Source organism: Trypanosoma rangeli (genome assembly GCF_003719475.1).
Source record: "Trypanosoma rangeli strain AM80 chromosome Unknown Tra_15.4_contig_00083, whole genome shotgun sequence".
In the NCBI taxonomy this organism is placed as follows: domain Eukaryota; phylum Euglenozoa; class Kinetoplastea; order Trypanosomatida; family Trypanosomatidae; genus Trypanosoma; species Trypanosoma rangeli.
Genome location: NW_021705827.1, coordinates 42,746 through 54,997, shown reverse-complemented (window position 1 = coordinate 54,997; position 12,252 = coordinate 42,746). Strand labels below are relative to the sequence as shown.

At 53.9% G+C, this 12,252-nt stretch overlaps 6 protein-coding genes and 1 pseudogene across 6 annotated transcripts in view, besides 3 other annotated features; all 7 read right to left on the bottom strand.

Annotated features, from left to right (window-relative positions):
- Positions 1-3,649, bottom strand: part of TraAM80_03278 (WASH complex subunit 7) — a gene marked incomplete at both ends in the record, with an annotated part of 3,828 nt that extends 179 nt beyond the window's left edge. Inside the window, one exon of the mRNA XM_029380254.1 lies at positions 1-3,649. This exon is cut by the window's left edge and continues 179 nt beyond it. Within this exon, the coding sequence (XP_029239926.1) occupies positions 1-3,649 (3,649 nt within the window).
- Positions 3,650-3,653: 4 nt separating this feature from the next.
- On the bottom strand, positions 3,654-3,854 carry TraAM80_03277 (hypothetical protein; annotated as a pseudogene).
- A 515-nt stretch (positions 3,855-4,369) lies between these two features.
- On the bottom strand, positions 4,370-5,725 carry TraAM80_03276 (uncharacterized protein; the record flags this gene model as incomplete). The annotated part of the gene is made up of 1 exon (XM_029380253.1): positions 4,370-5,725. One exon carries the CDS (start codon positions 5,723-5,725, stop codon positions 4,370-4,372), a length of 1,356 nt encoding a protein of 451 aa, XP_029239925.1.
- A 52-nt stretch (positions 5,726-5,777) lies between these two features.
- Positions 5,778-5,803: a microsatellite.
- Positions 5,804-6,064: 261 nt separating this feature from the next.
- Positions 6,065-6,096: a microsatellite.
- Positions 6,097-6,403: 307 nt separating this feature from the next.
- TraAM80_03275 (uncharacterized protein) lies at positions 6,404-6,829 on the bottom strand (the record flags this gene model as incomplete). Its single annotated transcript, XM_029380252.1, has 1 exon — positions 6,404-6,829. One exon carries the CDS (start codon positions 6,827-6,829, stop codon positions 6,404-6,406), a length of 426 nt encoding a protein of 141 aa, XP_029239924.1.
- Positions 6,830-7,037: 208 nt separating this feature from the next.
- On the bottom strand, positions 7,038-8,723 carry TraAM80_03274 (uncharacterized protein; the record flags this gene model as incomplete). Its single annotated transcript, XM_029380251.1, has 1 exon — positions 7,038-8,723. The coding sequence occupies one exon, from the start codon at positions 8,721-8,723 to the stop codon at positions 7,038-7,040; it is 1,686 nt and encodes a 561-aa protein (XP_029239923.1).
- Positions 8,724-8,783: 60 nt separating this feature from the next.
- Positions 8,784-8,819: a microsatellite.
- Positions 8,820-9,471: 652 nt separating this feature from the next.
- Positions 9,472-10,755, bottom strand: TraAM80_03273 (transferase; the record flags this gene model as incomplete). Its single annotated transcript, XM_029380250.1, has 1 exon — positions 9,472-10,755. The coding sequence occupies one exon, from the start codon at positions 10,753-10,755 to the stop codon at positions 9,472-9,474; it is 1,284 nt and encodes a 427-aa protein (XP_029239922.1).
- Positions 10,756-11,484: 729 nt separating this feature from the next.
- TraAM80_03272 (putative glycogenin glucosyltransferase) lies at positions 11,485-11,931 on the bottom strand (the record flags this gene model as incomplete). Its single annotated transcript, XM_029380249.1, has 1 exon — positions 11,485-11,931. The coding sequence occupies one exon, from the start codon at positions 11,929-11,931 to the stop codon at positions 11,485-11,487; it is 447 nt and encodes a 148-aa protein (XP_029239921.1).
- Positions 11,932-12,252: the final 321 nt, after the last annotated feature.

Sequence of the window (12,252 nt, the reverse complement as noted above, 5' to 3'; positions counted from 1 at the left end):
AGACGCCACACAGACGACAGACGCCTACTTCCCCCTCTTCCTCAACTTTCATCTTCTTCTGTCTCTTCATCCTCGCTGTCTGGAACGGTGGAGTTGAAAAAACTTTGCACGATACAAATGCCTCTTTCAGGGCGGTGTACTCACGGATGGCGTAGTCCACCATCGTAGCGGTGAGATGCATGTTGTTAATTTCCTCATCCTCTTGGAAGGCGTCACTTTTCGGCAGCCACTTTCGATTCCTCGTCTGCCGGTTGCGTTCCGCAATACCCTCCTGCATGGTCTGGAACCAAGCAGCGTAGTACCTCCCTACACTCTCAAACCAGTGAAGCGATGCAAACGACTCCGAGAGGCCAAACAGTTTGAGCAGAAAGACGCACCCAAGCGCAAAGCCATCGTCGGTAAATACCCCATCCTTGTTCTTCTTGACAAGCTGTTCCTTCTCCCGTATCATGAGCTCCACGTGTAGGACGCAGATGGGTGGGACAATCATGTGAAAATTCTGCAGATGACGGTACTTTTCTACATCCTTCAACCGTTTCATTACCGCCTCGAGGAGCATTGGGAAATACTCGGATCCGTCAGACAGTTTCCGCCGCATGTTGTGAACTACACTGTCAACAACGCGCACCGCCTCCACTGTGCAGGGGGGCGCCTTGGATCTGTCTTCCTCCACCTTCGCTTCTTCTTCATCGTCGCTGCCAATAGCGGCGGGGTCAATGACACGCTCTAAACGAACAACGCTGTCAATAGAGGGGATAAATACGGCGGCATCCGCGATGGCGCGCAACCCACCGCTACGCATCATCCGCATGTACCCAAGGGCGTTGCCAATCTCAGAGACAAGGTGGCGAAACTTCTCCAGGAATGTTTGCCCATCATCGGCGAGCCCCAATTTGCGCACTTCGCGAATGAACTTTTCCGCCCGTGAAAGCGGATATTCCCCGTTCAGTTCCTCCTTCTGCGCGGCAAAGAATTTTGCGTCCTTGATAAGCCGCGACTTCACATGGTCATCGTAAAGAAACTGTGAAAGAATCGCAAGCTTCTTTAGGAGGCATTTGTAGACGTAATTGACGGTGGTGTTCATGATACCGGTGCCGTGGGTTCGAATCGAATTGGCTACGTGGCGAATGTGCAGCGTGTGAAGATGCTTCGACTCCGTCGTTGAGGGCCGCTGCACGAAGAGTTGCTCATTCATGTTGTACGTATAGTTGGCGACAAAGACCTGGATGTTTTCCGTGATGACCAGGACGTCTAACCCCTGATCGACAATGCTGCCGGGCAGGTAACCGTCGCAGATGCGTAGCCCGTAGCGCACCAGCGCCAGATTTCGCATCTCCTCGTACGTCTTCCAGTCATTTGCCATGAGCGCGTTGAGGTTGTAGAACTGCGCATCCAGGCAGTGCTCCACCTCCGTTGCGATGTGTAGCCATTCATGGAAGAAACGCAAGGGCGGCACCCGAGTGAAGCATCCCACGCCACACGCCATCCCGGTCCCCACCTCAACCTTACGGAACGGCTGCCCCAAAACGACAGAATGCGTATACAACCGTAGGTCGTTCTCAATGTCGATACAAAGAGGGTCAATGAGACGTTTTTGAAGGCAGTTCCGAACATAGGAGATGTATGCGTCAAGCAGGTGACCGGCCTCCTCCACATGCCTTGATGCAAGGATAGAGGATCGACAATCATGCATGGCCATGATAAGATATGAGAGGCAGTTTGACCGCAGCGGCTGCCGATACATTCGTTCAAAGAAGAGGGGGTAAAACGTCTCCCGGTGCCAATACAGGAAATCGCAGTCTGTGGCAGCATACAAGGCGCTCTGGAGGGAGGCCACCCGCTGGAGCTGAGCAAAGGCAATTAAAATATCCTCGCAATCTTTTTGGGTGACAATCACTGCTAGGTCCCGTTCCACCTGACGCCGATGAAACGCGGTACTAAGAACAAGGTCCAGACACACTAGATTTTCAGTTGTCTGTGGTTTATGCAGGAGTGCGATGGCTTGCCGAATCGCGCTGTACTGGTCCATCGCCTTTTCTGAATTCGTCTGAATAAAGTCACCAAGACGCAGGTAAAGCTCGTAGAGGCGTCGCTCCATCACATACGCAATTGAGCGCACCAGAAGATTGTATGTGGACGCCACCACTCCTGTCTTGGCATGAAAGGCGGCCCGAATCATCATAAGTAATTCAACCCCATGGGAGACGCCATCAACGTGGTGAAGGGAGATGGCAACATCAGCACAGTTGTGTAGCACAATGTGGTTAATGAGTAGTCGTTGAATATGCTGTGCCATAAGTATCCCACGCTGCAGCATCAGCGTCGTACCATGCAGAAATTCCTTGTGGTGTGCAGGATCCACAGGAAGGGTCGTCTCCATCTCGGCGATCCATGCGCTTACCAAGGTGGTGAGACGATTTAACTGAGGAAGGAACTCGACACCACTTTGTCTACATGCCTTTTTGATAGCAGCTATTCCTTCCATAGATGGATCCTTCAGGTACCGGTTTAACTCAACCGGCACACGACGCGATAACCAGAGAACAGGGCGAAACAGGTGGACCCCGTGCAGGTAAATAACTGGCATTTGATGATGCAGTTGAAAGACACGCTTGCACAGGCTGCGCCGCGTCGCCTCATTGGTTAGCTCTTTAAAAAGGTGGAGGTAGATGTAGTACATTCCAAGAACACCGATGTATTGTCGTCGAGCATGGCCTTCCCGTGGGGTTCCCACATCCTCTTCCACTACGGCTAGCAGGTGGCCAATAAGATCCGTAAACTCTGAGCATAGTCGCCTATTGGTGGCCACAGACACTTGCTCCTCTGGCAAGTCGTACGGCTGCAGTACCAGACGCTGCAGCACCCCATCATCCAGCAGGTCCTGCTCAATCTTGTTCAGTAGCCGACCGAAGAGCTCCATCATCATATCGTCGTACTCAAACTGATCACGGTTTTTCACGATCTGCGCGAGGAACTTGCGATAGATGGAGAGACCGTGGCGAAGAGTGTCGTGAGTCTGCAGGACCTCCTCCACACTCATGAGGGCAGCAAGAAGGTTTGCCAGGGAGTGCCAAACGCGAAAGAAGCGCACATGCGTGAATGAACGGTACTTGTCATGCTCATGCAATGGCGAGTAGAGGGCGGCCAACTGACGAACCGTCTGCAGCACCACCTTATGCACACGCTGTACCCAGAACCAGAGGTCCTGCAGCAATCCCAACATACGACCGGCGCCTTGCTGTGCCTCCTCGTCGGAAATGCCCTCGTCGCGGCAGCTGTCGTCGCCAAACATTGCCAGGGGTGGGATGAACACGGCGTACGCCTCGTCCGCAAGGGAGTCCATCTCAAGGACCAGGCTGGCAAAGCAAAGCGTGATGCGGTAGAAAAGGCGGTTGTGCAGCTGGGTACGCCCTAGCGTGTCGGCAATGGAAGTGACGAGTTCTTGCCGGCGCGACGCCTGCGTGCCCAGCTGGAGCGAAACGGTGTCTGTGTGCGGGTCCCACACCATAGGATCCCAGCGGGAATCAAAGGTCTGCTCCACCTCCATAAGCATCCTCTCATGCCCGGTGACGAAAAGGCGCAGCTTGTCCTGAAACACTTCCTGCTCCTCCTTCCCGAGGTCCACGCCAAAGTCAAGCGGGGCGAGCATAACAACCTCGAGGGGGCGGTGCCAGGCTGAGTCTCAAATACGACGCTACCGCGGCCAGCAGCAAAAAAAAAAAAAGAGAGAGAGAGAGAGAAACAAATAAAAAAGACAGAGTAAGACTCGTTTGGGTTCACCGCACTGTGAGGTTCTTATGCAGACTGCAGACGGCAGTGGCGATGCCAGCGTCGCCAGGCACATCGGCGCCGCCCGCTCGCCACAACAAAAGGAAACTACGTGTCGCAATTACAGTACTCGTCGCCTCTCACTCCTCCAGAATCCAAGACTTGTCCCATACAAGCCATGTGGCTCCTTGGCAAGAAGGAGGAAATTAAGGGATGAGCAGTTACGTGGAAACCAAAGAATGACCTTCTTCTTTCATGCCCCATTGCCCCACTCCAACTGGCTTCCAAATGCTGCCGCTGCCGCCAACAACAACAAGAGCGACAAAAGAAGGGATGCGCCACGACGTCTCTCTCGAAATGAATCGTGGCGACAAACGCCAAGGAAGTTGCCAGGGAGAGTAAGGGCCATGTGAGAAGTTTTTTATTAACCAATCGTTTTCCTCTCCACCCTGTACAAAACAAAGAGAAAACAACAGCAGCAATGGGAAGTGTAGGGACATCCACTGCGTTCATCCTCGTTTCATACAGGGGAATTGGCGTGCGAACGAAGGACAGGACCGTCACCACCACCGCACTACAGCCATCCGCTGCAGATTGGCGGCTACAGTACGGCGTCCGCGTTGGTCTCGGCCAGCCGTCGACGATGTGTCGGAAGCGACTCGTGAACCTTGTAGCTTTGCGTAGTGACGATTTCCTGACAAATACCGCAAATAGAATTTACAATGTCAAACCCACTCTCGAAAAACGTATTCCCCGCTGCTGTTTCTTTTTGCCGCTGCTCTGCTGACACCACTGTGGCGGGCTCAATGAAGGAGGGCATGCGCTGCACCAGCTTGCCAAACTGCGTGTAGGTTGTCCCCGGTGGGGGGGAAGCGTCCGCGCTGTTCTGGTGGCCCTCACTATGCAAGTGATTCGTCACGCTAACAGGATGGGAGGGGAGAAAGAGGCGGCAGCGGCAGCAGAAGAGCATCGCGCCAGGGTTTTGACTGACGAGGTGCTGCGGCAGCATAGGAGGTGCCGAACCGTTTTTGCGACTCGGCGGAGGACGAAATGACACACTTGTCACATCCTCACACTTCGCCTCGGCCTCCCCACAATTTCCCCGAACATCTTCCTCCAGCAGCAACTGCGGGAGAAAGGGTTTAGCGACGACATCCAAGTCATTGCCGCCACCGACGACATCTCCAGCCACGTTTCCGCTCTGAGATGCAGGCGACAACAAGGCGAGAGCAGCAGCTGCCACGTCATTGTTGGCCACCAGCTGTGGTTCCTGACCGTACGGTGGTGGGGGAGGGCACGGAGGCTGAAGCTGGTACGGCGGGGGCGGTAGTGAGGATGGCGAAGCGAGCGTTGAGACTAGTGTGCCATCCACACGCAACGGTGGAAGCGGCGGACGCAAGTACTCACCACTCCCTCCCGCACCGCCACCACCTCGCATCCCACGCGGTGGGGTGGAATCACGCCTACTGTGAAGTCGTTCCGCCTCATGCGTCTTTTTATGATCTGTGCTTCGGGATGGTCCGCGGTCAGCTATGTCGTGAAAATTGTAGCCGCGCCTTTTAGCCTCCATGTGCACCACACGCAATTTGTTCTGAAGCGCCTGTACCTCCTGCTTCCGCATCTCTAGCTGCTGTGTGCGTGCCTCCAAGTCCCGATGATACTGTTGGTTCTGATGGCGCAGCTCCTCCACAGCACGCAGTAGCTCCTCATGCATGGCCTTGGAGGGGCCATCCTCAGGCACGGAAGTCACCTCCGCGGGTGCAGTGGGGGGTGCGTTGCCAGAAGCGTACCGCCGTGCAGCACGCATAACGTGGTCAACGAGAATCGGCCCCTCACTGCTCATCTTGACGGACGTGCCTGGAAGGCAGTCCTGCGGCTGGTCCCCCACAATGGTTGCGTACAGCGCACGGTAGCACAGCTGCGTACCAGGGACAACCCTCCTAGCCTTCTCACTCATTCCACCTTAACGATCTATTACGTAAACACGTAAATGTACGTATTTTAGAAGCACAACAACAACAACAACAACAACAACGGCACGGCTGCTCGCACAACTCCCCCTGGTGATCTGCAAGCTGGCCTTTTCCCTTTTCTATTGCTCTAACAGAGTGCCGCAACGTCGAAACAGAAGCAAAAGAGAACTGCACACACACACACACATGAAACAACTCCGTCCAAACATACTTCTCGTTAAATAGCAACAAATATCATTATACGGCTCCATTTCTCACAATAGACCCTTACTTTTGCTACCAACTCCGTTCCTTCCAGCTCGCCGTCAATATGATATCGCTGCAGAGAGAGAGAGAGACAGGGAGGGAGAGAGAGCGGGGCAGGACGCTGTTCTGTGGGAGGGACTTGAAGGAAGTGCACAATGCCACTGCGTTTTACATGCAGGCCATGAAAGCTACCGCCAGCGTCGTATGTGTTGTTACAAAGAGTGGTTTCCACACGGGCAACGCAGGCCCACGACACAGGCAGGGTGATGGCAATGACTCCGCTCAGTATAAGGATGACCTATGGCATAGAACTAATGCATGCGGGCATCCTCAACCTGCATACGATGCAGCTGGCAATGTAAAGAGGAATGCCTATGACCGCAAAGGCCAACGCTGCATGCGTGAAAGACCGCATCTTAGGGCACCCGCCGTACCGGTGTGCCACCGACCGAACGCAGTACTTCCCTGTGGCCCCACATCGCGTAACATTGCGGGCAGACGTGAAGACCGCGGAACATCAAAAAAAAAACACGCAAGAATGACAACAAAGACCATGGATAATAAGAAAAATCAGTGTCCGTGCTATTCCACGGCGCCAAACAATTTTTGGAAGCTGGAGGCAAACTTAACATTTTTTCCTCCTTGAGGTGCTGCACGGCAAGGGATGACCGCGCCACCATCAACGCCAAAGCAAAAGGGAGAGAAGAAGCACGGGAAGCACGGTAGTGAGCGATGCCACTTACAGATACGCCACATGTGTTGGGGTTGCCACAAAAGCCAACGAAGGCTGCAAGCAATTGTGGAGCATCTCGCATCTTCTCTCCTTTCACCATTGTACCCATGTGCTCCACTCCACCTTTTTTTTTAAAAAAAAAAGTTTTGCCCACGAGATAAACACCTATGACCGCATGTATGTGTAAGCAGAGGGAAGGAGGGATGGTAACATCCGTGCCAAGTCACTGTTGGTGTCATCCACGTTGTGAACAAAAAGTGGGAGCCAAAGCCATGGAACCCCCTCGCCGCGGTGTGTGTGTGGCAGCGAGACACCGCCTAACCCTTCGGCAAAAGGTGTTTCTTGATGGACTCAAAATCGACGTCCCACGGTACGAAGACGACGCCACTCGGCATCGTGTTAAACTGCGCGGATATGATCCACATCATGCGTTTCTTCGGCACCCCTGCCGTCGTGCCACTCCTCAAGAGCATCGTCAAGAAGGACGCCAGTTGCCCCTGATTTGCCTTTATGGTGTGCACAAACCGCTGTAGGCAGTTCACCAGGTTCCCCTCCTCCCGCAGCTTCCACTCGGTGTCTACGCTAAAGTCGACCGGGATGCTGCGGCTCAGGTGCTCCAGCGTAGCCACGGCGTTGTCATGCTTCTTTTGAAACGTCTCCAAACAACGCAAGTTGTCCTTCAAGACACGCAGCATCTGGCCTGTGGTCATTGTGCCAAAGTTGAAGAAGAGACGACCGTCGCCGCCGATGCGGTACCCAATCTCTTTCGCAGGATCCATCGCACTACGTAGCGTGCGGGCCACATGAATTTCCCCGCGTTTTTTCAACAGCTCCGACTTCAAATTATACTTCCGCACCGCGTTGCGTATCACCATTTCCTCCTTCATCAGACGCAGGACAAACTCCTCCTGCCAATCCATCCGCGCCCCAATGCCGGAGTCTAGCTGCACACGAAAAAAGTGAAACATATCTGCCACCTTCATAAGTTGTCGCTGCCGTGCCCGCAGTTTGGGGGCGTTTCCAATGCGCCAGTCACGGTGCATCTGCACACAGTTCTGCCACACCTCTTGCGGGAGCGTCAAGAGAAACTCCTCCCACGTCGGCATGCGATGTACGGAAAGGACAAGGCAGCCGTCCTCCGCCACGTAGTTGTCCATAGATTTGAGCGAAAGGACAATGCACACACACGGTCGCATCGCTCGGCCGCGGTGCACTTCATACATGCGTTCAAGACGTTCAAAGGCGGAGACAAAGCGTTCTACCGAGGAGTGACTACCCGCCATGCGCAGATCAAAGGCACGGAGACCACGTTCACGCATGTATTCCTGAACGTCGGGGTCAATTTCCCCATTGGGGCCCACAAGACTCTGCGCCGGTGTGTATGTGGAAGCGGCGCGGTCCAAGGGCCCGTGGTGTTGCAACTGCTGATGCATCTCCGGCAATGTGACGAGGTACGTGATGCCGTTCTCCTCTACAATAAGCAGGACACCAAACCGCCTCAGCATTTCAACTGCCTTGTCTCCACGGATGTACAGGATCCCAGACTGATGCAGGTGTTCGTTCTGTCGCTCGTCTGCGTGACGCAGCACCGACTCCAGGTTCATCTCAACCCCCGCGTCATCAAGATCAAAGTCCTCGTAGACACCAGCGTCACGAAACAGTTGCGATAGCTGCTGCTTCACCGTGTTGTTAGGGGCTACTGGGTTGATGGTGCAGCTCACAGACCGCAGTGTTGTTGCCGGCCGAACATGGTGTTTCTCCTGCTGCTCGCCCAGCCAAAATGTGAAACTTTCCGCGGTGCCCTGACACCCGTAGCAGTTACCGCCGTCTGCAGAACTACGCTGGTGCATCATCGTCTCCAGGCGAATCATCTCCTCGCCGTTGTGCTGCGCCTTCACCGCGTCAACAGCCCACAGGACATCCGGATGAGCACCCGCGAGCTTCAACTTGCGAAACATCTGCGCCAACGTCTTTGCCCGCCACAAGGACGACGAGCGACGCATCCCCAACGACAGCCACTTCTCTTGGTTGCGCTCTCCTACTCGACACCTACCCACGTATAGAAAAAAAAAAACAAAGACAAAAATAAAATAAAATAAGGCGTCAACACCGCCAGAAACCAAAGGGGCGGCGAGGGCATGCACCGCAGTGGGTGGACGAAATTTAACTCATCTTCTGCTTGCAGGCCGCATTTCCTTCATTCCAGAGGGAAGCTGAGGGATGGGGAGCGCTGAGAGGCAAACACGCATGGAACCGTTTAACGCAGCGGCGGCAAAGGAGGAAGTGTAAAGACACATTATCCTTGCCGAGACGATGCCCCATGCGAGTTAAACCCTCGGCATCTTCTTTCCTTTAAAAAAATAATAATAATAAAAAAACTTCCCCACGTTTTCCTGCTTCTCTTCGCACATCCTTCATCTATCTGATCCCTCCTCCACTCAGTGTTCCCCACCCGCTCACGTGGTTTGGTCTTTTTCTTCTTTTAAGCGCAGACAAGTCCATTCCCAGGCAGTATGCCCCATCTAACGGTGGCCGCAGCAATGACGGCAAACACCGCCAATGTAGCAGAAGCCAAGATCAATGCATCAATAAATGCATTGGGACAAAAAACAAAGGAATATAATAATAATATGAATTAAACAATACACGCACAGGCGCAAAAGGAGCGAGAAAGCGAGAGAGAGGAGGATGGTTAGAACACGGTGGAAAGTACACCTTCGCCCCGCCCCGCCAGTCCTCCTCTGTTCCTGCTCAACCTCGCTTCGCAAGCAACGAGAGACGTTTTTTCACCGCAGGTGGAGATGGCGAGGAAGTTGCCCTGATACGTGTCCCGGTAACAGCCGTCGCTCTGCCGTGGCGAGCATCCGCCTTGGCACCATCTGCTTCGTACCGCATCGCAATTTGGACCACATCCTCCACAAAGTTCATATGCGCCATCACACGACCCATATCCACCTCTTTTGGAGTCCAACGCGCCTCATCCGTCTCGCGATCAAAACGCGGGTAGACGTCCCTGAAGCCAAAGGACTCATACAACCGTCGGGAAGCCGGCGATGCTACACACTCCAAACGTGTCCCGCTGTCGACAACGCGTTTTTCCAGCGCCATATTCAAGTAGGCGCGCGTGCGACCCCGTAGTGCCCATTTTAGTAGATCTATCACCATCAGAATTCGTGCAAGCCCCCTTCGTTGGTAGTCTCTATGTGTCGCACTTAACGTAATGTGGACAAAGTCCGAGATGTCAGTTAATTTTGCACAGGATGCCATAAACGCTGTCTGATGCCTCCTATCAATAAGTCCTCTGTTGATACCGCTTTTTAACTGTGTGATTGTATGCCGCAGGTTTCCGTACACGTCCATTCCATTTGATAGAACCATAGATACAACACGCCCAGTTTGTGTGCAGCGGAGCAACGTCCCTTGCACGTATGGGTGAGTCCGTTCCCGCACCTCCTTCAGGCAGTAGGCCGGGTACTGGTCGGAAAAGGTGGCCTCCTTAATGGCCTCCTCGCAGCACTCCAGACACTCCTTCTCCATGGTGGCGGTGAGCAGCATCACGGGAAGGTCGACTACCACAAAGCCAGCCTCATGGGCAGCCCGCGTGGCAATCCTTAGTAGATGACGCAGCTGCATGACAGATCCAAACGGCAGACGATCTGGAACCTCGCGAAGACGCAGAGGCGGTTGTCGTGGGGCAGGTGACTGAGACTCACGACGCAGACGCTTATGCATCCCTGTACAGAAAGGACACACAAAACTGTTTTCTACCTGGTACCGCCGCAACTCTGCGTGGTCGACACCTACACAGGCAGGGTGACACCAATTCCGGCAGCGATGACACTCCAACAGCGTCTCCTGCGTGGAGACGAGGTACGCAGTGCAAATGCATCGCAGCACACCACCGACAGGCCCGTCCAGCTGCCCTAGAGGACTTCTTCCTTTTATGAGGGCGCGTGTAACCATGCGGTGCCGTCCTGCCGCCGCCACAACCTCCACCTGGGCATCCGAGGAGGAAGAGCTGAGTGCAGAGCGCATTACGTCCGTCCACGAAGAAGCGCTCCACCGCCTTGCTTCTCGCCAAGCTACCCCTGGCGCGTGCGTATATATACAAGAGTGGGCGAGAGGATGGATGCACGTACGTGTACGTATTGCTACTGTGCAAGTGCCTTCTCTTTTGTTGTGGCAGGGTGGGAAAGACAGCCGTCATCGTCGTCAGTAAAGTGCATTTACGCCAGCGACCGAATGACAGCTGGCGCCGTCACTGACGCACATGTGGTGGTGGTAGAAGTGCATAAACCTCCCCCCTCCCACGCACGCAGAGGAGGTGGCATATGGTGAGGAAAAAAATATAATAAACACATAAAAAAAATAATAATCACGGAAAAAATATCATTTTTTAGTTCCATCAATATTTCGCCAATTCCGCGCGCCTCCTCCTCCTCACATACACACGCATACGCATTTCAACAATAAAAGCCATCCAAGAGTCATGCCAGGCAGGCTCATGTCGCATGAGAAGCAAGTGACGGCCGCCCGCCTCCAGACGGGGCACCGCCCCCAACAAGCGCATCTGCGGAAAGCAGGCACCTCCCAAAATTAAGCAAAAAAGGGAAAAACACGGAAGCAAGAAGTGAGCTCACACAAACGTTTTAAGGCATCGTTAGATAATGACATGAGATAGCCCGAAAACCTCCGCAAACTTTGCCAAGGCCGTCTCCAAACAAAGTTGTACTGCTAGAATGTTTTTCTCGGGTAGACGCCAGGTCACACTGTTCGACGGCGCTGCGCGGAACAGCTGCCCTGCCAGGGTTTCACTGTCGTGGATTGTGCCATTCTCACCTTCCTTACCGCGCGGAAGCAGGGAGTGAAACGACATGTACCGCTTGCTTGAAAGGCGCAAAGCCCGCCGCAACAGAAACTCCGGTAGCCTACACATGGGTGTTGGCTTTGCCGCCTCCCCCACAGCGAGGAGGCCCCTCTCGGTAAAAACAAGGGATTACACCGCACCTCTGCTGAATGACTATACAAGGCTTTTGCCGTGATCCAGGAAGACAAAAGCTGCTTCGTATTCCCCCTTGCAACCACATGGCTGTTATGCATAAATGTCCTGTCTTCGTTGGCAATGACGTAGTCAAAAAGCAGCATGGTGGCAACTTCAAGCATCAACCGATCACTGGTGGGGCTGAGACCATGTCGGCGCGTTGCTTGCATCCAAGCGTCAAAGCGGCGCTGCGTGATGAGAGGAACAGCGTCGGCAAACGAGACCACACCATCCGGAACCCATTCATGAACACTTACCGTTAGCAACGTGCCTGTGGTATCGGCGGACCGACGAATCTACGGCAGTTCCTCCTCAAAAAAGCTTAGCTCAGTCGCATCCACGCCTGCCAGTAACGTTTCACGAACGACGGAAGCGGGGATGCGGAGAAGGTTTGTAGAGAGGCACCATGCCAATCCTCAACAGCAGAGACGCGGCATACGCACCGTACTCCGCATGTGGTTCAACCGGAAATGAAAGCTGCTCAAGTTTCA